At 39.7% G+C, this 25,179-nt stretch overlaps 1 protein-coding gene across 3 annotated transcripts in view; it reads right to left on the bottom strand.

Annotated features, from left to right (window-relative positions):
* Positions 1-25,179, bottom strand: part of Scaf8 (SR-related CTD associated factor 8) — a 129,934-nt gene that overhangs the window by 71,720 nt on the left and 33,035 nt on the right. For all 3 annotated transcript variants that reach the window (XM_051164101.1, XM_051164098.1, XM_051164100.1), the window contains 9 exons: positions 16,989-17,150; positions 12,671-12,824; positions 11,273-11,403; positions 7,480-7,656; positions 5,936-6,015; positions 4,081-4,195; positions 1,880-2,011; positions 1,374-1,486; positions 232-425 (listed from right to left, as the gene is read on the bottom strand). In XM_051164101.1, coding sequence (XP_051020058.1) covers positions 232-425; positions 1,374-1,486; positions 1,880-2,011; positions 4,081-4,195; positions 5,936-6,015; positions 7,480-7,656; positions 11,273-11,403; positions 12,671-12,824; positions 16,989-17,150 — 1,258 coding nt within the window. The remainder of the gene's footprint in view (positions 1-231; positions 426-1,373; positions 1,487-1,879; positions 2,012-4,080; positions 4,196-5,935; positions 6,016-7,479; positions 7,657-11,272; positions 11,404-12,670; positions 12,825-16,988; positions 17,151-25,179) is intronic.

Below are 25,179 nucleotides of genomic sequence, written 5' to 3'. Positions count from 1 at the left end.
GTAGTTGAGACACAGTCTGTTGCTGGCCTGGAGCTCACCATGTGGCTAGAGTGGACAGCCTGAAGTCCACCTGTGTCCGTCCACCTTTGCAGACCTCTGCCACTGCAGATGGAGCCCAGGTCCTTGTGCTTCTACAGCGAGCGCTCTGCTAACCCGACTTCTCTCCACAGCCACAGAGAACTAGTTCCCAACCCTGACTACAGGGACATGTGACACACGTGTGTGACTCACCACTTAGAGTTTTCGATCTGACGGGAGGCAATCCCTTTTTCTGGCGTTCTTTCTCCCTCTCTCTGGCTCTTCTTTCACTTGAATATGAACGTGATGATTTTCTCTTCCTTTCTCTGGAGCGGGAGCGGGATCGCTTCCTGTGCTTTCGCTTTCGAGACCCAGATCGTGACCTAGACCTTCGTTTTCTTGGTGACCTACAGAAATTAATTTTTTATTTCTAATGACAGTATTATCTTTCAAACCAATCCTTCAATCTGAAGCGAAAGAGAAAAGGTAGCATTTGTCATATTTAGCCACCTCTTAAACTACCCTCTAGCATAACCAACTATTAAACAGTGCTCCATTGTAGTCTTGTGCCACATTACTAAATAGATTCTAGATGACTGACTCAAAGTCTGAGACTTTATTCATTAAAAACAGAGAAAAAAATGCAATTGAACAAAGGGCCTTGCTTTCTCTTGGTGTCCTTTTGCTCATTTTCACACAAAATAGGAATAAAGACTAGAGAAAATAAAAACTACTTAGGTGAGCCAAATATTAGTTTTTAAAATAAAGAAGCAGAATCCTCCCAACACAGCAATAGGACACCATATAGCCCTGTTGAATACTGTTTAACGTCTGAAGGGTCACAGCTCTTGACTACAATACAAGCTGATGCTGAGTCACTACACTGTTCATGCTTGAAGGCATGTTCCCATGCAGGTGCAATCTAAGAATGCCAGAGAATGGGGACTGGGTTTTGATTACAGAATGTGTTTTCTCCTGGCTTAGTAGTATAGTTAACATTCATAATACCCGTTTTGTGGGTGATGGTAAGATACTTTTGTGACTGCTATACAATAATGTGAAATGCAAGAAATCCAGCTTGACTTATATGCTGTTCAGAAGAATTAATACCATACATAAAGCATTGTATTAGTATCAACTGAACTCAACTACAATCCAAAACCACGGTCTCATGAAATGACCACAGCGGTTACTGTTGCATAAAGTACTCAAATAGCAGACATATGAACAAAGGCTATCTTCTGGATTTGGTTTTCAATTACTTTCCCTGAGACTATTTTTCAAAATCATTAAGTACTTCTTTTAATAATGCAAAGAAATAAATCAAACGATACTATTAAATATCATTATAGAACCTTGATCGAGATCGTGAATGAGTTCTTGATCTTGAGCGAACAGCTACTTTCTTAGCTTCAGGCTCAAAGATCTCCTCTTCAACAACATCCTGTCCTTCATCAATATCCATATCCTAGGAAAGCAGAGTTAAGGACACATCAACATAAATAAGTTTAAGATTTAGCACAAAAGTGCAGTTCTACCTCAAAAATATTTACCATGTAGCATTAACGCCCCAAAGCTGACAGAGGCAAGTGTATGGAGCACGCACAAGACAAAGCACATTCAGGACACAGCACATTCACCAAGACCCCTTACGTGCTTAGAGGAGTCTGGACACCTTGTTTTGTTTTGTTTTTCAAGACAAGGTTTCTCTGTGCACTCCTGGCTATTCTGGAACTCACTCTATAGACCAGGCTGGCCTAGAATTACAAGTTCCTCCTGCCTCTGCTGGGATTAAAGGAGTACACCACCACAGCCTAGCTGATTCTGGATGTTTATGACCCAGAAAAGCAGTGACTTTTACCTGTTGCTGAATGTCTATGGAATCATCTAAGTTTGCTTCAGGTTCCAGGAAATGCTGCTGGCTGCTTCCTTGAGAAGGTGAAGCTGAGTGCTCAGATCCAAATGTTCCCTCCTGGCTATCTTGAGGAGTTGCCTGTTGAGAACAAACAAATGCTTGTTGAAAAAGAGCAAGCATGACAATAAACACTGAACGGGGGTCATATTCCTGACAAACCATTCCTAGAATAACCCACTGGAGTTGTACTTTGTATAAAATCTATCCTGCCAGTCCTTATATCCTGAATTTGAAACAAACCATTCACAGAACTTTATTTTAGAAAAATATACACACTAAGATGATATAAATTCTATGACTAATCAACTTCAGGATTACTGTAACACATTTATTCTGTGAGTGAATACGCTTGACGTTCTTTGTGTAAAGTGCTCCAGTAAAGACAGCCTGGCGAGATGGTGTGATGCAGCTGACCCAGTGGGGAGAGGTGCTTGTCACCAAGGCTTAGGACCTGGATTCAACCTGTGAAGCTCACAGATTGGAGCTAGAGAACCAACTCCTACACACTGCCGCCACCTGATCTCCTACGGCACCACCCCCAAAGTAAATCAACCATTCAGAAATAGTCCATGCTGTGCTTTTTACAAAAGTGAATCTACATTGGCCACAATCTGAAATTGACTCTTCCGCCATTTCATTCTCAATGCCAATTACCAACGGATAACACATTGTTGGTATCAAGAATAGCTGTTGTATCTGCAGCTGTTATGTGGAAAAGCATCACCTCTTGTCTCTATAAACTCTGCAGTTACTGTCTTATATGACTGACTCAAACATCCCCATTTTTATCTTCTTGTACTCTTAAGTGAATATTGCTTTAGCTAAAAAATATGCCTCTTACTCAGACCAGTTCAGTCAGAACTGGCTCATCAGATCAGGCTGTGCTCATGATTTCTAGCAAATATCACTGGAACACCTCCAATTTATACTGTTTACATTTACAAGGCCAAGATCAGGCTCTGTGCCTCAAATTGCTCTGAAATTCAAGTTGCCTGCACCCTCCACCGTTGTCTCTACTTCAGAGACTGTAGAATTAGCTGTGCTGTAGCGCAGACGTTTGTGCTTCTTTAGAGAAAAGGTCACATTATCAGAAGTCAGAAGCATGTTCCTGTCTACTCTTTATTTGCCTAAAAATGTAGTCACTTGTAAAACATGGTTTCTTGGTTCTTTCAAACAACTTTCTTTTTGGTTTTTCGGGACAGGGTTTCTCCATGTAACCTTGGCTGTTCTGGACTCCCTAGTAGACAACGCTGGTCTCAAACTCATAAAGATCAACCTGCCTCTGACTCCTCAAGTGCTGGGATTACAGGCGTGTGCCACCATGCCTCGCTTGTCAGTTGTTTTAAAATCCTGACTGACGGATGTCATTTTGAATGATGAGGGCACAGTATAGAGAGGATACCTAAAGTGTCTCTCATACAGTCACAAGTAGGTTTTGAAGACTAAATTTTACTCTGGAACTTGACATGTTAAGATATATTTTATTACTTCTAAAGGGGAACTTTTTTTTACCTCCACATTTTAGCACCTCTGAACTCCTAACATCTAAAAATGACATGAGGATGTGCACAGTAGTTAGAAGTATTCTATTCCTTCTCTATGTATAAAATAAAGGTGCACCTCAAAACTGATCAGATACCATTAGCTACATATTTTGCATTAGCTCTTATCTCACTAACACTTCACTGCCTTTGGAAGCTGTGCTACCTGCTTCATAAAAATTGAAGTATAAATACGCCTCGCCTGGGAGTGATTAAGTTCCTATCATATGGTATCAGCTATGATATTTTTAAAAATCAAAGACAGTAGTCTACTTAGGCACTGCCATCATCAACGTAACTGGCATTACCTCCTAGACAAGGGAGCAGAACAGAAAGGAGAAAACACGAAGCTTTAAGAAGTAACTCCAAAACTCACATCTGTCACCTACCATGAAACTCATTTTTATAGCATGATTTTGTTACATGGCCAGAGATACTTTTTTTAGTGATAGGAACACCTACAAAGGTCCTTGAAAGGAAATACCTTAGAAAAGACAAATGAATAGGAAAGACAAATGAATAGCTCCAAGGACTAAGAATGAACACCACGCAGGCGTCCCACAGAATGCCCATTTGGAGAGCGCAGTAACTGCATGAAGCACAGACCTTCTGAGGCTGCTGCTCCAGGAGCTGCTGCCGCAGCTGCTCCAAGTTCTGCTGCTGCAGCTGCTCCGCTATCTGATGGAAGATGGAGTTGTTCACGGACTCAGAAACGTGAGAGCTAAAGTGAAAAACAAGGATGAAGATGCATGTTAAAATGCACAAAAAGTAACATGAAAGTGAGTAGTCAGAGAAAACAAAATAAAAGCATCACTCTGACAAAATATACTGTATTACACTGTTTTCTTTCTGAAATAGTAATACCCCAAATGGAATACTTTGGAGCATTAATACATTAGAAGAGAAATATACTCAATAGTGTTTCAACCAACAGGCATTAGAGACACACTGTTACAGAGATGACATCACTACCTCATGCTACACACATGAGTATGCTATATATATAAATTAGTGGCTTTTATTAAGGTACTCTAAGACTGGTCAACACTTGTAAAAAAGGTTAAAGTATGTAAACATTGTTAACTTTTAATAATTCATGTTTAACGGTGGGGCTGTTAGTGTCGCATGTTTGGGAAATGTCCTATCAGTCAGTCTGCGTAAAATCTACACTTATCACTGCCCATCAACTTTACAGAGTATGTGCCCTTTAAATAAGCATCATGTTATTAGATGTCTTAATAGAAATAGCATTTAGATAAAAGAGAAAATAGTAATATAACTATACTCTGGAAAAGCAGCACCTGGAATACACCTGGATTTCTGGGTGCTGTAAGACATGAAAAGAAAGAGGGCATCCCAAAAGGGTCAAGCAGGATGGTAAGAGGTTTTTAAACAGTTGAAAAGAGTATTTCATATGTGTATTAATATAAATGTATATATAAAAAAAATTAATAAAAAATTGTTTTTAAAAAAAAGAGAGTGCATCATCTGGAACAAATACACCTTGGAGAAGAATACTATCTGTCTTCAAATACTGAAAGGCTGTGTCTTGAAAGCAAATGGAGTCAGTTTATTTCCTTGCTTCAAAACAGTTTTGGATGGGTGTCTAGAAAAAGAGGGAATTCAGTTCAACCAAACATGCGACACTAATAGTCAACATAAACTCTTCCCTCTGAAAGTGGGAAAGCACCAACTCTACATCAGGACTATTAATTTTTACACTGTTTAGCACCCTCATCTACATGACCTCAAATGTCTTTCAACTTCACTAAAATACGATTTTTAAACTTGTCAAGACAAGTCCCTGTCTACAAGGATGTATTTTATTTCATGATTTCTTCCAGACTACCCAGAACATAAAAACTAACACCATCTGCTTGAGTGAGAGCCAAAGCTTTCATCACTCGAGAACAACTCCATCTCCTCTCAGACTTTCTTACTGGCCTCGACAAACCCCTCAACAACCATGCAAGGGGGAAGTCACAGATTTAAGTAAAAATATAAAATCCATTTATTTAAATAAGCAAAGCCCATATAGTTCCAATCCTTAATCCTAACTAATTTAATGTACTTCTGAGAAACTGACATATTTTCTGGAAGAGGACTTTGGCAGAACTGTCTATCCTCCTATTACAAATACTCATACAAGTAAGTTAAGGTATTTAAAGCCATCAGAGATACATTTTTTTTTTAATTACAACTAGATTTACCAATGCTTATCAAGTTTCCTATAGGAAACTTTGATATAACCCAACTATTTGCAAAGACCTGAAAAAGAGTACAAATAATCTAGGGGGTATATTAAGAGAGCAAATCCACCACCCTCCATAATCTCGGTTCTTACTGTCTAAAACACCCCAACTTAGGAAAAGCTCACTCCAACTGTTAAGACTGTTAACATCCCACATAGTATTTAGAAGAACAAAAAAAATACAGGTATGAAGAAAAACATAATTCTTACAGTTGAGGAGTAGGGATTTCCTTTTTGGATTCTTCACTATGCTCAGAATCTTCCCCAAAATCAAATCTATCCATCAACTTCTGAGAAGGAGAAAGAGACAAAATTAGAAAGTGCTTCCCACATGAGCATTACAAATGCTATCTGTCATGTACAGTGGTTTCTGCCCTTTTACATTATACACAGTGTAATGAGTGCATCCTTTTAGAGTACCATAGCATGTTTGTCCATGCAACTCTATTTACGCATGGACAAGTGTAATCTGAAAATATTACTGCTGTGACTCAAGAGAAATCACAGCCACATAGTTTCATTTTATTACTGTTCTACTTCTATTGCGCCTGACTTATTATTAAGCATTATCACAGTCTTGTAGACATTTGTAAGTGGTTTAGTACCATCTCTGGTTTTGAGGCTCCCTTGGAGGTACAGGAATGACCTCCTGAGGACTACAGGGACTACTGCACTAAAGAGAGCAGAACCAATGTTGACATAGGCAATAAAAACACTAAAAGTTTTGTTTTTTGAGACAGGTTCTCTTTGTGTAGCTAGCCCTATCTATCCTGAAACTCAGTCTGTAGATCAGGCTGGCCTCTGAGTTGGGGATCTCCACGTGTCTTTGCCTCCCAAATGCTAAGATTAAAGGCACACACTACCATGCCCAGCTCACAAAACAATATTTACAGAAAATGAAGGATTATGGAACTATAACTTTAAAACCATGTAGGACCACAATCACTGTTAACAAGTCCTAGTAAGAACTTCATGTTAAAATGTGGTCTAGCTACTAGTACTAAATTAGGAGCAACTAGCCAAACGGTCAGTCATTATTCAAGAAATCAGTATTGACTTTTCTATAAAAATAATAGCAGAGCCAGGCATGGTGGCGTATGCCTGTAATCCCAGTACTCAGGGAGGCACAGGTAAGCAGACAGGCTGTGAGTTTGAGACCACCCTGGTGTACAAAGTGAGTCCAGGACAGCCAAGGCTACAAAGAGAAACCCTGTCCTCCACCCCCCAAAAAAGAAATTAATAATAACAATAACAACAACAGTAGCAGAAATATGTATACACATGTTTGTATGTGCATATGTGTACACACACACAAATCATAAAACAGTCTCAACTTAAAAAAAAAACACAATTTTAGTGGGGCAGTGGTGGTGCACGCCTTTAATCCCAGCACTTGGGAGGCAAAGGCAGGTGGGGATCTCTAAGAGTTCGAGGCTAGCCTGGTCTACAAAGAGAGTCCAGGACAGCCAAGGCTATACAGGGAAACCCTGTCTCAAAAAACAAAACAAACAAACAAAAAAACGTACCATTTTTCCACAGTTAAGCCTACACATAAAATGTCAACTTGCTTGCACATACTGATTAATTATTTTATCAAGTCAAATTATAGAACATAGACTACCATGGTCTACGGCTGCACAGAAATATCAAACACACATACAACACTGTGATAAAATAAATTACGAAGTAGAATCTACGTGATGGACATAAAGTTTATCAGTTCACAAGAACACAGCAGTATTTCTAATTGCTACCTTGTTGAAAGAGACTCCTTGGTCCACGGGAGTGAGTGTGCTGGCTGCTGCAGCTGCGGCTGTGAGCTGTGCTGTGAGTGCCTGTAATTGAACCACAAGACCAGCATCCAAGGCCTGCAGGATGGAGGGTTGGGGCTTCTGCTGTTGTATCTGCAAGGTTTGTATTAGCTGCTGAAGCTGGAAGGGAAAAATATTTTCATAATTCTGGGATATATTGGGTTTTTATGGATAAACATTTTTAGCTAATACATTTTATCATCCTTCAGAGAAAATGTTTTTGTAAGCTGTGGTTTAAATGAGAAATGCCCCGATAGGTGCATGTATTTGAACATGTAGTCCCCATAACAATGGTGCTGTATGGGAGGTTATGAACTTTAGAGGGAAAGGGGGGATTTGCAGCCTGGCCAAGGAAGGAAGCACATCACTGGAGGCCAGTTCACATTCTTTGCTTGAGTTTGCAGCTGAAATTGTGGTCTCTGGGCTTCTGTAGACAAAATGTGATCAGGCAGCTTTTTGCTCTAGATGCCTGCTGCCATGCTTCCCTTACCACTATGGATTTTTCTCCCTCTGGACATCTAAGCCAAAATAAACTCTTCCATGAATCCCTTTCAGTTACGGTATTCTAAGACAGAAATGACAAGTATTAACAGCAGTCAGACAAGCTACGGATATGAAAAAAAACTAATGTGCTCTGCTGGGAGCAATGGAGTCTGGACAGTTGGGCTAAAAATTCAGCCATGATGAAAATCGTCAGGGAATTATTTCTTTAGGGTAGCATGGAAGCTGTGCACAACAAGCAGCCAAGGCAACACACCAGATAGCATGATAATTTGGCATATATTAATCTCCCACATGGTACTAGCTTTAAGTGAATGAAGGGTCACAAAAAGAAGGTAAAGAGTGGCACTATGAAAGCTAGAGACGGATCACTGATTAAGAACAATGCTCTTCCAGAAGGCCTGGCTCCAATCTCCAGCACCCACATGGCAGTTCACCTGTCACCAGCACTGTTTTCTGCCCTTTGTGAATAGGGGGCAAGAATGTGGCACACACATTCAGGCAGAACGCCCATCTACATAAAATAAAAATAAAGAGTGGCATACTATGTGGCAGCGTCAGAGTCCCTAAAGAAGACAGGAAAGGCCACTGACGAAAGTGCAGCCTAAGTTGCAGTGGTGACCCTGGCATATTGGAGATGCCAGGACCGTGTAAAGTCCACCAGGACAGCGGCGGTGTGGTAGAACTGGTTTGAGCCTATGAGACAAGCTGCGTGTGTAATGTGAGTGGCATAGCCAGAGAATGGGCCTGTTCAACCCTTTGAAGCCAGCCCTGATCACGAGTCAGATACTGAGCTCTGCTTACACTGCTAGATGTTGGTTTCAGTTTGATATGACTGTTTTCTTGCAATAAGAAAGAATACAATGTCTTTTGGAGTTTACAGGAGCCCACAATAAACAGATCTGTGGATTTTTAAAGAGATTCTGACCTCAATGTGTTGTTGGATTTTTAAAATTATAGCGTATTTTATATTATGACTTAATATAAGATTTGGTGAGCCAACAAAAGAAATTTTATGGCTTAAAGTGGTGTCTGTCCATAAGTCAACAAGTGGTGGAATGTCATAGGAAAGATTTTAGCTGTCAACTTGATACAAACATAATGTCATCCGGGAAGAAGAAATCTCAAGAGAAGAACTGCCTCAATCAAACCGCCCACGGTCCTGTCTTAGCAGCACATTCTTAACTACTAATTGATGTAAGAGGGCCCAGGTCACTGAGAGTGGCGTCACCCTCTAAGAAAGGTAGGTGAATGTGAGCCAGAAAACTCCATGGTCTCTGCTAGCTCCAGGCGTGACGTCCCTCAGTCACAACTGTCACTTCAAGTGTATGCTGAGAGAAACCCATCCTCCCAGGCCGCCTTGGTCAGTGTGTACCACAGCAGGTGCTTCTGGAAGTCATGACCATGACCCACAAACCAGTCACACTGTAACCACAGAGCAACAATTCCTCACAGGTTGGATACTGCCACTAAGCTCCTGGTCCTTCTTCAGTTAACCCCATAAGGGGACACCTTGTAGGACAGCAGCTTTTCTATCAATCAGATCAACTGAGAACAGGAGAGAAGCCTGCTCACCTGTAGAGTCTGAGGCTCAACAGAATATATGTCACTAACAAACAAACAAACAAACAAAAAAACAAAACAAAAAAAGAGCCGGGCGTGGTGGCGCATGCATTTAATCCCAGCACTTGGGAGGCAGAGGCAGGCGGATCTCTGTGAGTTCGAGGCCAGCCTGGTCTACAGAATGAGTCCAGGACAGCCAAGGCTACACAGAGAAATCCTGTCTCGAAAAACCAAAAAAACAAAAAAAAAACAAAAAACAAAAAAAAAAGAAGAAGAAGAATATATGTCACTAACAATGAACAGAGCAAACTACAAGTGCAGCAATACTTATTCCTGCTCTTCACCCACCTTTAAGAAACAAAACAAACACGGCGTTGAGGAAATGGCTCAGTGGCAGCACTTGCCGTACTTCCAGAGGACTCAGGTTTGGTTCCCAACACCCATGTCAGGCAGGCCCCAACCACCTGTAACCCTAGCTCCAGATGACCCAATGTCCTCTTCTGGCCTCCAGATATACACATAAATAAAATAAAATCGTAAAAAATAAAACAAAACAAAAAATACATAAGAGGGCTGGTGAGGTATGTCTGTGAGTAAAGGTGCTTGCTCTCAAGCCTGGTGACCTGGGTTTATTTCATCCCTGGAAGGCCACGGTAGAGGAGTGAATACATGCAGGCAAGCTGTGGCCTCTATACACTTAGGTGCATGCGCATTAAAAACATATAGTTTCATGAGCCTGCAGAGTCAGTTGCTGGTGCAGACAAGTATAGGGAAACTGAAGCAGCAGCCCTCTAACAGTTCTGACACAGCTGTGTGAGGAGCGAGCTGCACTAAAGCTCTAGAGCGAAGGAGGGCGGTTAGAGGAGACAGCGCTGATCTTAACACAGCAAGAAAAGAGAATTGTTTACAACCAAAAGAAGTAATAAATGGCTGAGGTGGTAAATATGCCATTTACCTCGACCTAATATTACAAATAATAGACATGCACTGAATATCACATGACGGCTTTATAAATACAATTTCATTGTTAATAAAACAAAACCATACAGTATAATTTTTATAATTTGTAACTGTCAGTAAAGATTAGAAAAATGAAAATGACAAAGCTACTATTAACACTTGGTATGAGAAGGTATAAAATATCATTCAGGTGGCAGTAAATAATCTCAGATCTATCTTAAAACAGCAACAGCAACAAGAGAAAATAAATTGAGCCATGCAATTATCAAAGCATTGTAATATTATTATATATAATAGAAAAAAACCAACATGAACATGACCTTACCTCTAAGGTCAACAATGACATCCAAGACACTCTTTCTCTAAAGCACTAGACTAAAGGAAGCAGCATGGGAAGAGAGGGGAACACAGCTGGCCCATTCCCCTCTGACAGCCCCATGTCCCCAAGAGCACTGTGAAAGTCACCAAGGCAGTCACTTCTCTGCAGTGACTGGGATAGCAATGGCACCTGACAACGGTCGCCACAAGAGCACCTCAGTGTTCTGATATAGAGAAAGCTCGTGACAGAGCAAGAAGATGCTGTTCACAGGGAAGTACTGCGTGAATGCAGCAAGTGACGAGTGTAGCTTACTGGTTACAGCTGTAGTGTCCCCACTGCTAGAGGAAAGGGCATTGCATGCTATGGACGCCCACACGAGGAAGGACGGCTCACCTGTTGACCTTGAGGACTCTGTAAGATTTGAGCAACAGCTGCCAGTGTGTCTGTGTTTGTTATCTGAGAGACCCATGGATCAGGTAAGCCTTGGACCACATTGGCTGGAGTAACAGGCGTCACCGGTGTTCCTTTTAGAAAGACACCACACACCCAAAGATGTAAGCAACACTTGAAAAGGCAGAAAGGTTCACTCAGCTAATATATAACACATAAACAAGCAGTATGCTTTCACTTTACTGTCTCAATCTTAAACAACACTTAGAGCCTTTATGTAACTAATTAGGCAGTTTTACAAACAGAAAGGAAATCCTCCACTCCAACCCTTATGGGATACGTCCACACTCATCTTAAACTTGGCTACCACTTTAGAGAAGTCTGTCATCAAAGGGTTTACTACAGAAAATTCTTCAACAGGGAAAAATAACAAAAATAGTCTTTCCTGATAAAAACTGAGTTTATATAAGATAAAACCATTTTTTCTTCACAACTCATTTTTACAACGGCATGTCTGTAAATATGTGTACAACAAAAACTATGTACCAAAAGGTTAACAAATGTTGAGTTCAGAGCAAACCGGAAACTATCATTTGAATGTCCCAAGAAGATAAAATGTTGAAATAATTAAAGCAATCTTGGCTCTATTAAGCAACTTTTGGGTTATTCTTTAAAAAATTACATCCCTCAAATCTCTTGTAAACATCAAGTTAAAGCCTGGTGGTGGTGGTGGCACATACCTTTAAACCCAGCACTCAGGAGGCAGAGGCAGGTGGATCTCTGTGAATTCAAGGCCAACCTGGTCTACAAAGTGAGCCTAAGACAGCCAGGGCTGTTACACAGAGAAACCCTGTCTCAAAAATCAAAGAAACAAAGAAACAAAAACAAAACGCCCCCCCAAAAAGACATCAAGTTAAGTTATATATACAAGTTTAATGATTTACAGACAACATAAATCAGATGACTGCCATTGAGAACTTAGTGGCTTAATGGAAGAGCGCTTGTCTAGCATATGCTAAACCTTGCACACAATCCCTGGTAGTGCTAAACAAACCAAAAATGAATTGTAATAAATACATCTTCCAAAATGTATGTTTATGCTTCTGATGACTGAAAAAAAGGAAATAAAATCAATTTTAAAAACTGTTTTCTCAATTTTAGATTAACAGCAAAATAATAATGTTTTATTTCATGAACTTAAAGATACACACATCCCTCTGTCTCCCTGGTATAAGGATTAAAAGCACATGCCATGAAACTAAGCACCCAAGTCACTTCTCCTTAGTTATCTAATGTTAGACAAATTCCTCTGCACTGTCACCTTGTCACTTTACACATGAACGACAGGGTATGGAGTATGACTGGAGTCTCAGACACTGAGTCTGTCCTATAGGTACATACCTGGAGTATTGCTCATAGCTGCAGTAGTGCTGGCCAAAACAGGGGTGACAACTGGGGGAGGAATCCCTGCTGCCATATCCAGAAGAGGCTGGATAATCTCACTCTTAAACACATTATTCTTCTGCCATAAGTTTAATACTCTCACTATTTTACTCTAGAAAAATGAAGAAAAAGTACACTTTAAATTTTTTGCTTTCAAAATGGTAGCACAACTCACTTCACAGATTATCTGAGCACAGGACGTAAAGATTAAAATATTTCTATGGTAAAGTCCATCTCTAAAACTGTTTTCAAGTATTCTGCATTTTCCAATGTTTTCTGCTTTCAACATCTTAACATACTCATTTCATTTATGTCATGTGGGCATACAATGTAAAGAGAGAGTCAAACACGTCTGTGGCAAACTCCAACCTGACCTGTTTTTACCATTCTGCAATCCTAACTTCAGGCAACTTGGTACACAAGATAAATGAAAGCTGCATTTAGCATATGTAGGTGACAACTAGGTTCCATCTTCCACGTACACCAAGTCACAAGGGATTGGTAACATAGTTGCCTACAAACTGCCCTCGCACTCCCACCTTTCCACAGGTTCCAGGGTCACAGGAAGGTGCCAAGGCCTCAACAGCTTTACTTTACTTGTTTGCTACCTCACCCGCCTTGCCCTAGGAACTCCAAAGGCAGGATCAGACTCTATCTCAATACCATGCGCGCACACACATAAAGGTGAATTTAACCCTGACTCACACAATGCTTACCTTCTGAACTAGCCAGTAACTTCGGGACAAAGTCCTCATCTAATGTGACTCTTTAAAAAGTTCACTTTATAAGCTATTTAAATAATTTTAGAAAGGGCATTTCTCCACTTAAGAAATGTAGCTCAGCGCCTGTGTTCAGCATGTTTCCCTGACCAAAAGAAAAAGGACAATTTACCAAACTCAGTTCCTGTCTAAGAACCTTGCCATTAATGTACTTTAAACCCAAAACAATATACTTCTCTATGCACAGCGTGAGGCACAGCCCTCTCTCTCCTCTGTTCTTTTTTCACTGTTCCTACCCACTCTCTCCCTAGATGAGTAAAGCTAACACTCCACCAGCAGGACACAATTTGGTCCTCAGGGTAAAAATTATATTCCGTATCAATAATGCTCTATATTATTTCATGACTTAGAATGATCTGAGTCCTTTTTCATTTTGCAAAAATAAATAAATAAAATCCACAACATCTCCATCTTTGTCTCTAACAGGCCCTTTGATGGCAGCTGTGTGTCCAATTCACCCCTCTCTCAAAGAATGCCCACCCAGTCAGTCCTACAGTTACATCACACTCTGTTTTAACCTCGCCTTGTTCTGTACCTAGGGTACGTCCCATTATTCATGAGGTCCATGCAGTCATGTAACTTTTAAGCAACTCTTAATAAAGTTTATGACGTATGTGCCTGACACTTCTCATTCACTTGGGTCCTAGGCCACGGTGTCAACAAATTTTACAAATATTTAAACCCTCAGTTTCATCATTTACAAAATGAAACTATAACAAATTTTTCTTATGCTTTTTCTGAATTGTGCCTGTAACCAATGGTCTGCTGCTAGAATGTGCAGATCTTAAGCACAAGTACCTTGAGGCAAAGCTACAGGATGCCAGTCACAGCTCTATTGCAACGTACTGGAACCCTCTTCTTTTTCCAATAGAGTTCATGTGCAATCCCATCTTAGTTCTCAAATTCTATTGACACAACTGTTGCATATGTCTTATTCAAGGAAATACAAACTTGATGACTGGGTTGGTTATACAGATCTCTATGTCACACTCAGGAATACTGAGAGCTGGTGAGCAGAGATTCATACTTAAGTGTCTCCTTGCTTGAAGGATGGGTTTACAGATCCTTGGTTGCTTCAGGACCGCAACCAAGTCCATGCCCAGCAATAAAGGGTGTTCCAAAAGGTTTCACCATATTTTTTTTTTTACCTTAAAGGCTTTTTATCTTTAAATAAACATCAATTACACCTGCTTCTTGAAATATAAGTATTTTACTTAGAGTATAGACTTAAGTCAGTAACAATCACCTGAATCCATGTTAAGAATAATAAAAGCAGCCGGGCATGGTGGTGTATGCCTGTGTTCCGAGCACTCAGGAGGCAGAGACAGGCGGATCTCTGTGAGTTTGAGGCCAGCCTGGTCTACAAAGCAAGCCCAGGACAGTCAAAGCTACACAGAGAAACCCTGTATCAAGGGGGGGGATGGAGGGAGACAGAAAGAAAGAAAAGGAAAAAAAAGAAAAGGGGGAGTAATAATAAAACTATCCTCTTAATGTCAACACAGAACAATCTGAATCACAAATATTTCACATAAAAGTTCTATAACCAAAAACTACCAATTACTACTATTCTAAGGCCATTTGTTACTTTAAGAAAAAAAATTAAGAGGCTGCTGTTAAGCATTGGCAAAGAAAACAATTGCTATAATAGTAAAATTAACAATTCTAAGAATAAAGATTTTAGCCAGGAAGTGGTAGGCACATGACCTTAATCCCAGCGCTCAAGAGGCAGAAGCAGGTGGCTCTCTCTTAAATGCAAGGCCAGCCTGGTCTACAGAGTGAGTTCCAGAACCACCAGGGCTACATAAAGAAATCCTGTCTTGAAAACAAACAAAACTTGTATATAAGTGATGGGATAACAAGTGAGATGTAATCTGAACAAATTAATAAAAAAGAATGAAAACAAACAAAAAATGAGTAAAAATATTTAGTTCAATTTAAATAACATGCAGTTGCATTAAATGTATAAATGTTTATAATGGCAAGTGATGCATGAGAAAAATTATACAGTGCTGGGAGTGGTGGTGCATGTATTTAATCCCAGCACTCGATAGGCAGAGGCAGGCAGATCGCTGTGAGTTGGAGCCAGCCTGGTTTACAAAGTGAGTCCAGGACAGCCAAGGCTACACAGAGAAACCCCGTCTGGGGGGGGGGGGGTATTTATACAACAAATGGTTCAGCCTTCTGATTCAACTCTTGCCTCTGCACAGGAGCAGCACTCACAAAGAACTGGGCATTCCGTTGGCTTCTATGAACATTGCTCAATGTCTGACACTCAGTATGTTCTTCAAAGAAGCACTCCCACCAACACTCTGTGGGTCTACAGCCATGCCCCTCCTTCACTAGTGAGATTACAGTTTCATGCAATCTTTTCTCGTGTGGCTGGTAAAATGCATTATCCATAAAGGCTTTCCTGAGAGGTGTTAGTCGTGAAGCCTACAAGATCAAGATGGATTTGTGCACTGTAACTGTTAGAAATTCAAGAAAATCAGCATGATTTCTAAATCAGTGCTGCTACTTACTATTTTAGTTAATGAATTATTTTACATAGGATTCCATCTTAGGAACTCATTAAGTAAGGTATGTGACCGAAAATCTGAAACACTCTTTAGGACTCCTAGCTAGGCTTACCATAACACCAAAATAATTAAAGCAAAATACAAGAACTACCAGAAAGTATATCCAAGAATATTACAAAGAGTATGCTATAATAAATTTGTCAGCTTAATACTGACTTTTAAAATTCAAGACATAGCAGTGATTAAAAATAAAACTATAATCTTGTTATAAGCTTCGATTCATGATTCTTCCTTATAACCCTCACCCCCTTTTCTCTTTTTTAAGTGTGTGGTGGCCGGGGCGGGGCGGGGGGTGGTGGTGGAGCTGAACAGCTGAGCCATCTCCAGCCTCATTCACCAACTCTTAACCTTTTTCTAACTTAAAATCAGAAAGGGGGGGAAAAAAACCATATCCCTTCCAAATCAGCATCAACTTAAGTAACTTTCTAGTAATTTCAGAAGAGGTATGAAGGGAACTAACTTGCTTTAATCCTAGCTCTGACCTTTACCTGCTAATTACAGAATACTTACACACACTAAGATCTGAGTGTTGGTCTTCAGCACTTAGAAAATTGTAACAAAAGAAATTTGATATGTACTTTTCTATGAACTGATTGGCAGATACATTTCCCACATAACTGAAATATAAAGATTAACTCAAATAGCAATCCTAAACTGGTTATATGCACAACTAAATGTCTAATTTACTTCTAAAGCCAATTTCTTTTCCTGAAATTTGTTTCAATAAATTAAAAGGTAGTAAAAGCAACTATACTTTTCTGCTCTCTAAAAGTTGTAAGAGTAAAAAAAAAGTATGGCGGTTATAACTATTAAATTATTAAAATTAAGAGTCAACATCAACAGAAGGTCATACAGTAAGGTAATCGACAGACTCTAAAGACTAGAGAGTAGCATATCTCCTTTAACAAAGTCATACCATACCTTGTCATCCCCAGGGCAACGATATAAATTCTGGAAAGTGCTAATGATGTTATTACTAAATCTGGGTGCAAACACATCCTTTTCTTGACCGAACTGATGCCGGGATTGTCGCACAATGGAGTCAATAACATACAGTCCAGGTACCTTGTATTCTGGTTTACACTGATGAGAAAAGAGTGAGAAGGGGAAGGAAATAGAAAGATAAAACCCTTGATAGAAAAAAACATTATAAACCCTACTCAAATAAAAACACTGCTCACGCTGTAATGAACAAGCAGACTCCACCTAGACCTTACTGCCCATTATCTGGAATAGTATCTTTAAGAACTGAATCTACTTTGACTATTCAATGCATTCAAGTCAACTGTCACTCACCCAAGTTCCAAACTAGCACTGCATAAGTGACTTCAATGACTAAAAGCAACCTGATAAAGACACTGTTATTTTTAAAAAGTATTCAATGATTTTTTAAAACTCGAACAATCAATGGAAGCAAAATGAAGGAAAGGGTTAGGAAGTGCTTTGCAAGCATGCATTAGGCCCCACTTCTCACTGTGTGTCACTAAAGAACCAATGAGGCAGCTGGTTTAAAGTGGTCTCAAATACCTCATCTAGAAAGGAGACATGTCACAAGCACCATACAAATTCTGGGAAATTCTGAAGTGCCAAAACATGCAAATATTTTCAAACTAGCCCACTGGATCAGCATTTTGTAACTGATTTGTCTATGATCTATTTTGTAAACTAAAGGTTCTCTACTTCCTGGCACATGGCTTCCTAGCTTATGTAGTTGGAATCAAACTTTCTACTCTAGAACAACAACAACAACAAAAAAATCTAAGAAAACTTGGTTTTCTTTGCTTTATTCACTCTATAGTATGAGTGTTTTGCATTTGTGTGCAGATGTACACCACATTCATAGCAGGTGCCTCCAAAAGAGAAAAAGACTCAGGATCCCCTGGAAATGGAATTACAAACAGCTGTGAGCTGTCATGCAGGGGCTGGAAATAGAACCCAGGTCCTCTGCAAAAGCTACTGCTCTCAACCACTAAGCCATCAATCCAGCCCCAAGAAAACTTGCCTCAAAAACATATATGGACTAAAACTAAATTACAATGACAAAGGAGGGTCTACTTCTGGGTATAATTAGGTCAAATATTACACTCAAATTTATTTTCTTGAAATCATTTAACAAGCTACACATAAAAACACTTCTTGGAACTCTGTATATTTAGAATCATGCACAAGGCCTAAGTAAAACCTGTTAATACAGATTTCATTTTTTAAACGTTTCTTGTTTTTAAAGTACATATTTTGAAACGCATTTTAAAAGTTTCACATATCAGTGGGGAAAAAATCGTTAGGCCACCATTTAATGTTAACAACAAAAGCATCTGAAATAAATTTGCAGCCAACCCAATGAATAAATTAATCCTGAAAAAGTCTAGTGGGCTTTTAGTGGGCACTTAGCATGTTCCTTCAGATTACCCTAATGGTCTTTATAAAGTCAAGAAAATTAAAAGAAATTTAAACACTAATTCAAAGGAACTGATATCAAGACTTTCTGCTACTAAGTGCTTGAAGTAGTCCATCAAAGGTGGCAATAAAGATGGTTTTTAAACATTTAAAATTGGAATAAACTGAAGAATCAAAAACCAACTCCTTAAAATTTGCTCTTTTTGACAGCCTGAAGTTTCTCCACATGCCCACCCCCACTGGTACTTCCCTTCAGTTCACGTAGCTGGCCAAACCATCTTCCTTACACACTCACACAACTACCTCGCCAAACAATACATTTCAGAAAATATTTTATTAGGATTCACAAGCTGCTAATGAGATAAATCAGTACTGAATAACAAGCAAAGCATGTTATCGATGTGTTTTTTAACCATGTCTTTTCCTTCGACTTACAGCACACCTGATCACAAAATCACAGTGCCTCACAACCCACTCCAAAACAACCTGCCCCCCAGAGAAAGGTGAGGACTGGAGCTGCAACACTGCAGCAGCCGGGTGCCAAGCAGCACAGCACCAAGACAAGCACACTCCTTGCCCCACAGAAGCACACTCTTTACCTGAACACACACACTGTGGGGCAGAGTTTCTTACATTAGTATATGCCACCACCTTAGACACACAGAATGGCAAACTGTTTTAAGTTCCTGTTTTAAATAATATAACAATCAATACATCAAAAGTAAAAACTTCTCACAAAAAATATTTGAAACTTCTCACAGACTGAGAGTAAAATCTCCTAAGCCTCCCCAACATTTTCCATCTGAATTATTCTGTTGATGATGACGTTTGTCTGCTTTTCAGACACCATCTCACTGTGCTGCTGGACAGGCCTAGAACCTTGTACCCTGAGTGGCATGTCCCGAGCAGCTGGGATTCCAGGGACGCACCTTAATGTCTAACCGTCTGTAACTATTAATGCTATCATCATATCAGAAGGTCTGAGATGCACTGTCTTGTAACGATGTTCAAGTAACTTTCAATCTCTCATGCTGCAAAAAAAAGCAGTCTCTGGTTAAGAGAAAGGTAAGGACAGGATGACTACACCTTTAACTGTACTTGTGAGATGTGAATTATGTCCAAGTTGGTGTCTGTAGCTATAATCAGAGTGATGAAGAGGCCTTTGGGCAGGTGCAGCACCATTCTTTGCAATATGTAAACACACTTCACTCAGTAACTCCATTCAAACAGGGGCTGCTACTTGCACATACTAAAGTCACTACTAAAGAAAACAAACCAGACTGGGGAGGTAACAAGTGGCTCCATCTGCAAATAATTGAATGATACTGTTGGTGGCTATCACAGGACACAGGGTGACACCATGTGGGTAATTTTTCTGTTTATCTAAAAAGCGGTCTATGAACTGCCAGTCTTTAGTGGTATAAAACTTGAATTTTGGGCCGGGTGTGGTGGCGCACGTCTTTAATCCCAGCACTCGGGAGGCAGAGGCAGGTAGATCACTGTGAGTTCGAGGTCAGCCTGGTCTACAAAGCAAGCCCAGGACAGCCGACAGCCAAGGCTAAAACAGAGAGACGCTGATGGGGGAGGGGGGTGCGGGGGGGGACGACAGACACTTGAATTTTGGGCAACTTTAGCTGTGCTGTTAATTTTCGAAGTATTATCCATGAATTTGATTATAGCAACTAATATTCTCTAATTTTAAAAAGAGCTCAGACTTATTTTAACACCAAATAGAGACAAAACAGCGCCTGTCTATAGTTACTTGGGCAGAGAAAAATGCAGGGGATTAAGAAGAGGTAGCTGCCTTTAGTCTGACTGCAAGAAATGAATGGCAATTACAGAGTCTTGTCCTTATAAAGATGTAGTTGTGTCTATGACAACTTTCTATATATACGCATATGTACTTAATAATAAAAGGTAAGACATCAGGCAAAAGCAGCTCATCATATATATAAACAGAACAGTGTGGCATCTAGAGCTTACCTAGAATATATTAGGGCAAAGAATTGTTAGTAAAAAGTAAATGTGGACAAGGAACCTCTGGGAGTGAAAGCCTTTCAAGTTCCCTGCACCTAAATGCTCAGATCCTTGTGCACACATCCAAGGGCACAGTATACACACGCGATCAAAAAGTCCATCCTCACTGAGACTGATGACACATAAAAATGTACATATCTAAGTGGGAGAACAAAAGAAACTATAACAAGTGCTCAAAACAGGCTTTGCCATTTTTCTTGGGGAAAAAGCAAAGGGTGGAAAAATAAATGAAACAAAAGATGACCAACTGCTTCAGCTTTATTTTAGAACAAACATTTGGGGGCTGGAGAGATGGCTCAAGGTTAAGAGCACTGCGGGCTCTTCCAAAGGTCCTGAGTTCAATTCCCAGCAACCACATGATGGCTCACAACCATCTACAACGAAATCTGGTGCCCTCTTCTGGCCTGCTGCTGTTACATGCAGGCAGAACACTGTATACTAAATAAATCTTTAGAACAGACATTTGGCGGCTGGAGAGATGGCTCAGCAGCTGAGAACTTACCCTGTTCTTGCAGAGGACCACAGTTCTGGTCCCTGTACCAACAACTAGTGGCTCACAATTGCCCTAATTGCAGCTCTAGGTCTCCAACATCTCTAGCCTCCAAATGCACTTGTACAAACGCAGCATACACAAACACACATGCACATATAATTAAAAATAAAACAGGCACTTGTTGTGAAAGATCAAGGTTTCTGGACAAAAAAATTATAGTAGTGCCAAGAGTATTTGTCATAATTTTTATCTATTTTCCATGTCTGCTTCATGAAAATGACAACAAATGAGTCTATTTTATAACCGACACAATGCACTAGAAAATTTAAAAGTTAATAAAAGCCCAAAGTGTCCAACTTAGGCAGTAACAATTAATTGACAGAACATTATCAAAATCCAGAAACAGCCCCTATTCTGCGGGTCTTATGGCAGCTAATAGCAGCCACACCACCACTGAGTACAGCTCAGTAAAACAGAGCATCCAGACTGCATCACAGCAAACAGGGCTGGAGAGCCGGCTCGATGAGTAAGAGCTCTTCCAAAGGACCTGGGATCAACTCCCAGAACACGCACGGTGGCTCACAATTGTCTGTAACTCCAGCATGACACCCTCACACAGACACGCATGCAGGCAAACACCAATGCACACAAATAAATAAACTCTGAAACAAACAGTGCTGAGTGATAACATTCTGCCCTGAGTATGAGACAGATGAATTTATAGCAGTCATACAAAATGGTAGGCTTCTCCTGGACAAAAAGGAGCTATTTAATCATAAAAATTTCAGGTGTGGAACTAAATACTTCACCAGTGCCTTTCATTGTGTTAGTTGCAGTAACTAACACAACGGTCAGGTTATAGGTAACAGAAAGGACAGCAAATCATGAGGGCCTCTGATTCAAAATTAATTTTGTGATTCATGACAACTAATGTAAGCTGATTTTTTTTTTTTTTTATTATACAGAGGGTTAGCATAGCATAGAGCTGACCCAATCTGTAGTGTCTGTAGCTCTTTACCTCAGCCTTATAAAAAGTACACGGGTGGTAAGATAGCTCGGCCCGTAAATGTACCTACCACCAAGCATGATGACCTGAGTTTGATCTCCAGGACCCATAAGGTAGAAGGACTGACAATTTCTGTGTAGCCCTGGCTGTCCTGGACTAACTTTGTAGATGAGCCTGGCCTCGATCTCACAGCAATCCTGCCTTTGTCTGCCTAGTGTTGGGATCTCTGTTCTTTTAAGGTTACATACTTACTATTTTATTTGTGTGCACTTGCATACATGCGTGCATGCATGCTTGCATGTGTGTGTGTGTCTGTGTGTGTGTACACGCACGCACATATGTGAGGGAATGTGCATGTATCACAGCATATACACAGAGACTGTCTCAAACAAACAAACAAACAAACAAAAAAGAGTAGAGAATTAACAGAACATAGATTGGTTTTCTCGCTCCATTCATTACATCAAAAGCTGAAGGCCCAAGTATTCCAAGCAGTTGTCCTATAAAAAGTCAATTTTAATGTTAATTTTTCATTTGTCATTCTATCTATAATTTTTTTTATGACTAATACATAGAACCATAGATAACACCTTGTATTATTTATTGACAGTGTGTAAAGTCAACATAAAATGGTATAGCCAATCTGGAAAATACTTTGGCAATTTCCATAATAGAAAAGATGCCTTATTAAGGGCCCCGCATGAAAGCCTGCATTTATCCCACAATTTGAACATGAATATTCTCATCCACTTCATTTCTAAGTCAGAAAGGAACCCAGTGCTTATCAGTGTGAATGCTCAGCCTGTGGAACAACCTACAAAAGAATTCCAAGCAGAAACAAAAGGGGAAAAAACCTACTTCATATATGTAACAGCTGGGCTAGTCCTCAAGAGAATGGTACTGAGTCCATGACCATCTCAAGGGGCTAATTCTACTTGTCCAACATTCTCTATAAGGTTAAATGAGTATCATGCTTATTTTTAAATTTTAGGATTTGGGACAATTTGGATTTTGGATTTTCAGTTTAAGCGTGCTTATTCTATACAAAATGTTGCCACCCAAAATAACTGAGTTAAAGTTACAGACAACCTATGTTATTAGGACATGTTGTTCCCTGACCTAACACGTAACTATATAATTACTTGAAAATTAAGTTTAACAGAAAATAAGCATGATCAACTTAGCCATTACATGAATCCATAGCTCAGTCTTTAAGCAGGTGTCAGAGACAAAGCACTTCATTTTCTCCCCAGACAGCTGTCTTCTTCCTGCGGACTATGGAACAGCCCTACTGAGGTCTTCCCAAAATTATGAAATAGTTTACTTGACCAAACATACTTCTGCCTCAAATCCCGTCCATCAAAAACTATTAATCTGTAAGTTTCTTCTGAAACCTGTCTATCCAAACTGACTTCTGAATGAGGAGCTAGGGCATCAACCAGGAACTGGAGGAAACACAGATCTCAGGCTCCTCTCCAAACTCACAGTGACACTGTCTACATTGCAGCAAGAGTCCCTACACAATTCCCACATAGTCACATTTAAGAGTAATGGCTTCTATATTAGACCCTTTAAAGACTCTTTAAAAGATTTATACTAGTAGAAGAAATTTTTAGTCATTAATGCTGCATTTTACAGTTTGATTTAAAAAAAAAAATAGTATACTTTCATCTTATCTTTATCTAAACTACTCAATCCCAAAATGTTTAACCAATATTTTATGGAGAATATTTTATGGAGGAAGCGAGATCTTAAAAAGAGGAAAAGAGGGTAGAGAAATGGCTTAGTGTTTAATTAAGAACATAAACTGCTCTTCCAAAGGACATGAGTTTGACTCCCATCACACCTACCTATAGCTACAGTTCTGGGAAATTTGATATCTTCTATTGACCACCATGAATACCAACCACACACATTACTCACACATACATGCAAGCAAACTCATACACATAAAAATTAAATCAAAAGTTATAAATGAAAAAAAAATACTTTTTAAAATTTTTGTTTCGTGAGACATGGTCTCTATATAGGCCTGGCTGTCCTGGAACTCACTCTGATGCTGGCCTTAGCTTCACAGAGATCTGCCTGCCTCTGTCTCCCAAATGCTGGGATTAAAGATCTACACCACCACACCCAGCTAAATTAATCTTTGTTACTAGAGGGGCAGAATCAAAAAACAGGTTAGATCAATTATTCAAGACAAGCTAGCTTAGAGACACAGTAATCTTATTTTGATCCCTTTACTCCCATAATACACTGCAACCTTGCTAAATGTTAATGTCAAGTGTAAGTCAGTAAAGTGTAAGTTTCTAAGGTGTAAGTCTTAAATAAACCTGCCACAAACTGGCATCAATAGAATGTTCATCACAAGAGCACAAAGAACTGACTGAGCCATCTAGACTCTGATAAAACAAAAAATGTACGTGTACTGGATAGTTTTGTGTCAATTTGATACAAGTTCAAGTCATGAGAAAAGAGGGGCCTCAATTAAGAAAATGCCTCAATAACATCAAGCTGTGCGGCCAGTGAGATGGCCCCAGTGGTTCCAGAGGTCCTGAGTTCAATTCCCAGCAACCACAAGGTGGCTCACAACTATCTAATACTGGGATCTGATGCCCTCTTCTGGCTTGCAGGTGTAAATGCAGATAGAGCACTTATACATAAAAGAAATAAATCCTTAAAAAACCAAAACCAAAACAAAACAAGCTGTAGGACATTTTCTTAGTTAATGATTAAATGGGAGGGCTCAGCCCACTGTGTGAATGGTACCATCCCCGAGCAAGCCATTCGCAACAAGTCAGTAAGCAGCACCCCTCCATGGCCTCCATGTTGCCGACATTTGAGTTCCTGCCCTAACTTCCTTCAGTGATCAAAGTGATATGGAAGCCTAAGTCCAATAAACCCTGTCCTCCTCGAGTTGCTTTGGTCATGGTGTTTCATCAGGGCAATAATAACCCTAAGACAGTAGCAAGACTGGTATTTAACTTTCATATGCCTCGTTTCTCCTGGAAAAGGAAGCTATAAAATCTACAAAATAATATGTAGAATTATTTAATACATTAGTGGCTCAGACAAAATGAATAAGAGGAACAAAAATAATTGGGAGACAATAATTTAACCCTTATTTTACATAGCTACAAAGTTGCTTTCTAAGCATACAGCCTAAAATGACTAGCGAC

The sequence above is a fragment of the Acomys russatus genome, chromosome 21, assembly GCF_903995435.1.
Source record: "Acomys russatus chromosome 21, mAcoRus1.1, whole genome shotgun sequence".
Taxonomy (NCBI): Eukaryota; Metazoa; Chordata; class Mammalia; order Rodentia; family Muridae; genus Acomys; species Acomys russatus.
Note: the sequence above shows the minus strand (reverse complement) of the source record. Positions and strands in the feature narration are given on the sequence as shown.